Genomic DNA, 4,445 nt, shown 5'->3' with positions numbered 1-4,445 from the left:
CAATAAATCTTAAATACTTCTGCTTTAGAATTTCGATAGGTTATGACGAATCTTTTGGAAGACAGCCAGTATAGCTGAAAGAAGGTCGATCAGAGACGCATAAGAAATTCAATCATCAAATCCGCCCTTGCCTTCCACGCAGACACTCGCCTGCAGGGCTTCTTCCGTGAGGGAGGAACGCGTGACGAAGCCTAAGAGTGCTAATCCGATCTGCTCATACTTATTGCACGCTCTTTTGGCCAATCACATTATCCACGATGGAGAGATCGAAGATGAACTCCAACACTGTTGCATTCTCATCGTTATTTCTTTGTGTTGCCGTATGCTTTGTGGGTCTGATTCATGTTGAGTTTGAGCTCTACGCTCATCGGCAAATGCTTCGAATTATGACTAAAAAAATAGAGGCTAAGTATGGACTTGCAGACCAACGTTTACCGGAAGACGATTGATTCTTCTTTACTGAGGCAAATGGCTTCGCGTGAAGCTGGTAAGTAATCGATCAGTGATGCAATTTAACGTATTGGTAAAGGCTTGGTGTAATGGAAGGCTGTTTAATTAACTTCCCTTTTTTGGACAAAAACGGCTAAATTAACGAGCATGGTTTGTCGCAAAGGATCGAAATGACCAAGAGATCCACCAGAGATATGATACCCTTCATCTGGTGAGCCCTATGTCAATCAAAGGCATCCAATACCGATTTTTTAGTAGTGGTCTCCACAACACTGCAATAAATTTTAGGTAGTGTACGTGTTGGTGTCTTTTGAAAAGCTTCGGAAATATCATTTGTTCGGATACGTTGGCGGAAAATGTACTCTGCAACAAACATTAAAGGAAGAAACTCTAATCTCTCATGCCAAATTCACGAGCTTATATTTTGTTACATTGTCTTTCCGGTCCAAAAATATGCTGGCTGACCTTTTATCATGCATAATATGATTGTATTTCGTATCTTTGGTTTCCCATAAATAATGAAACATCACTAAAAGGACACACGAGGCAATGCATTGCCATAGATTCTTTGGAACGTAACTGTGAATCATTGAACATTTTAATTTCCTAATTGCAAGTCGTGTTCATAATGTTGTTAATCCAAAGCGGATCGTAAAGTTCTAAAATGGGAACATGTCTTTTTTGTCCCACCTAAGGGAGGAATCCAAACGGTTCACGAATCTCGCTCGGTTTCAAATATAAACAACAGGAAAAGTTAGAATGAAACGTGACATTTTGAATGACGGATCAGATAAGACAAGGAACTCCGTGTTGTTACAGGATCACGGAGTCCATTAAATATAAGACAAATATCTGTACATTTTGAACGTTAGTATGCGCGATATTCCCAGTGTATTACTATTAATGTCCAATGATTGCAGAGCTTAGACGTGAGAGAACCAATCTTCTTCTGATGGGGAAATCCAGATGATATCAAACAAACGGAAAGACACACACAGAATATAAAATGCAGTTATAGTATCTGTATTTAGTAGTATACTAGTGTTACGATATTAGAGTTTAACACGAGGACGGCATCATTTCTTGCAGAAACACACGGTCGTTCCAAGCGTCACTTGGAAAATGAAAACAGAAACTCAAACACGAGCACAATTATCAGCCGAGATGCCATTAAGATGGAAGTACAACTGGCCCTGAGCAGGTTGGCCTGCCCCATACATTGTCTAAAAAGCATCAAAGGAAGACGGGGAAGACCTGGTCATATGGGCCCTCCTGGCAAACACGGGCCACACGGACCACCAGGGCAACAGGGGCTCAAAGGAGAGATAGGGGCTCAAGGGGAACAGGGTCTTCCAGGCCCTCAGGGCGATCAGGGCCCTCCTGGACCCAAGGGTGATCCTGGGGAATCCATTTCAGCCCCTAAGATTGTGTCCCCTCCGGTGTCTTTGGTAGTGAACGAAACTGGCGAAGCCTCGTTGCAATGCGAAGCTCAAGGGAACCCAACACCTGAGGTCACTTGGCTGAAGGACAATTCCAGTCTTCCCGCAACAAAGCGGATAATGAAGTTACGTGGTAGCCTTATGATCAGAGATGTGACGTCCCACGACAGTGGAATGTACACTTGCAAAGCAAGAAATATACTCGGGGTGATGTCATCATCGGCCACATTGACCGTACAAGGTAAGGAATTGCTGTGCTCTTAAATGATGTGTTGAAGACTGAACAGGACGCCTTGAAAAGCAAACTTCCTGACAGCTGGAGTCCAAAATCGTCACTTAAAAATTCAGCCAACCATTTTTTTCCTATAGAAACCCTTATGTTGTTGCAAGCTGTTCCCACTCGTGTCGATAATAGCAAGTTATCTTTAACTTGAACTAGATGCCATAAACCGTCGCGATAACAGGCAAAAATGGTCATCTAGCACGAAAGAAAACAATAACTGAGACAGAAAAGAAAAAAAGGATATAATTTTCGCAGAAAGGTCTTCAAATGAAAGAATAGTAACTTTATAAACGTGTTGAGATATACCTGTGCCAGTTTACAATCGTAAACTGATTGAAATCTTCTAACTAGGTTTAAATGTTCTCATGCCGGTTTGTTTTTTGGTGTCTAATATTTTCAGTGCCTCCCCGGATCACACAAAAGCCAGTGTCTACCACAGTCGAAGAAGGACAAAGCGTGAGTCTTCTTTGCAAAGCCATCGGACAGCCCAGACCCCTCATCTCGTGGCAGAAAGCGTTCAGTCAAAGGTTTAAAGAGAACACCGTGGTAACTGGTGGTAAACTCTCTCTACGCAATGCCACCAAAGCAGATACGGGATTGTACGCATGTTCAGCAAGGAATCTACTTGGACAGGACAGCACAGTCGCATTGATTACGGTGAATGACAGGCTCAAATTTACCCAAAAGCCTCCAGCGAAAGTCATTGTGTATGAGCAAAGTAATTTAACGCTCGATTGTAAAGCTGAGGGTGAAAACGCAATTTTTTGGAAAGTTAGGGGCAAAAATCTTCTGGGTGGAACTTTGTTTGTTGAAAATGTTTCGGCCACTGATTCTGGTTCTTATACTTGCGTCGCTAAAAACGCTTTACGTTCTATTGAAAAAACATCTGTTGTTGAAGTGCGCACACGTAAGCCTGTGTCTTGCAGCAGTATAAAGGGAAAGCGCTCGGGAAGTTATGTGATTGATCCTGATGGTGAAGGAGGCGTGAAGCCATTCAGTGTGTATTGCGATATGCGTGACAAGGGTGGGGTTGGCGTGACAGTCATCAGTCATGACAGTGAGAGCAGAACCCATGTTAATCAAATCAGTGGATGTTATAGTGCAGGCTGTTACCGAAAGGATGTGACTTACATTGGCGCCAATCCTTCTCAACTAGCAGCACTTACTCGAGTGTCACAGAATTGTGAACAGTTAATCAAGTATGCATGCAATTCTTATTCGCCTTTTATTGAACGTCGCTATGCTTGGTGGGTGTCACGTGACGGGATACGGATGGACTACTGGGGCGGAGCTACTGATTACAACCAAATGTGCGCATGCGGAGTCACGAATTCGTGTTCCCTCAGCGGTAGAAAGTGTAACTGCCCCACCAACAGTGGTTGGAGCGAGGATAGTGGTCTTCTAACAGACAAGTCTGCATTGCCTGTTTCACAGATCAGACTGGGAGACTTGGATAGCTCATTCGAGGAAGGTTATCACACGTTAGGAAAACTAAAATGTTATGGTTAAGCAAGAAACGGGATTACATCCCATAAGCTCACTAAATCTTGTTTGTAAGATTACATACCATGTGAGTGCGCCAAGTGTTGCCAAGCTGTAATTTTATGGCGGGAAGCGAAATGAAGCTTGTTAGCTATTTACCGAGTCATATCCGAAGCGCCTTCATGAAAAAATTTTCAAATTGGTATCCTTTACAAATCTGGGAAACGCAACTTTTTTTTTTTTTTTTCATAAACTGAAGCACCATCGTGCAAATTTCACTTCTCAAACGACGAAAACGGGCCATGAAGTGACATTCTTGCATTGTAACTATCGTTCCATCCAGTTCCCAATCTTTGCAAAAACGACAAACCCGAGTTGGAATTTCGTTATGGTGTCTGTCACGAGATCCACATAAGGAAAGTTAGGAGAGCGGGAAAGGAAGAGGATTCGACTTATCTTAGAGTTGTTGTGTTAAGCTTAAAATTGATTGCCAAGCACAGATACAACAGTTACTTCTTTAAAGCCATTCACAGAAAGCGAGGGAGACACACTAGCAATCATAGAATGATTACATAAATGTGGCTTTGCGTTTGTCACCAAGAGTAAACGACGCGACAGGATGGCCTTTATCATAAAATCATGAAAAGTCCTCGCATTCAAGCGTAGGTTTCTTTTTCTAGTTCTTGCTCGAGAAGCTATGACTATAACAGACGAGAAAAAGGCTTGAAAGAAGTTGGCTTTAGGCAAACGACATACTTCAGCCTGTAATTTGATTTTTCCCGATTCAATGC

General features: G+C 42.5%; 1 protein-coding gene across 1 annotated transcript in view; it reads left to right on the top strand.

Annotated features, from left to right (window-relative positions):
• The first annotated feature begins 245 nt into the window (after positions 1–245).
• The window catches only part of LOC138016045 (uncharacterized), a 4,450-nt gene continuing 250 nt past the window's right edge, over positions 246–4,445 (top strand). The window contains exons 1-3 of the mRNA XM_068863207.1: positions 246–487; positions 1,540–2,130; positions 2,573–4,445. The exon at positions 2,573–4,445 is cut by the window's right edge and continues 250 nt beyond it. Of these exons, the coding sequence (XP_068719308.1) occupies positions 412–487; positions 1,540–2,130; positions 2,573–3,681 (1,776 nt within the window). The 5' untranslated portion in view covers positions 246–411 and the 3' untranslated portion in view covers positions 3,682–4,445. The remainder of the gene's footprint in view (positions 488–1,539; positions 2,131–2,572) is intronic.

This window comes from Montipora capricornis, chromosome 9, assembly GCF_036669925.1.
Source record: "Montipora capricornis isolate CH-2021 chromosome 9, ASM3666992v2, whole genome shotgun sequence".
Taxonomy (NCBI): Eukaryota; Metazoa; Cnidaria; class Anthozoa; order Scleractinia; family Acroporidae; genus Montipora; species Montipora capricornis.
The sequence above is the reverse complement of the archived record's forward strand: the minus strand, read 5'-3'. Positions and strand labels throughout refer to the sequence as shown.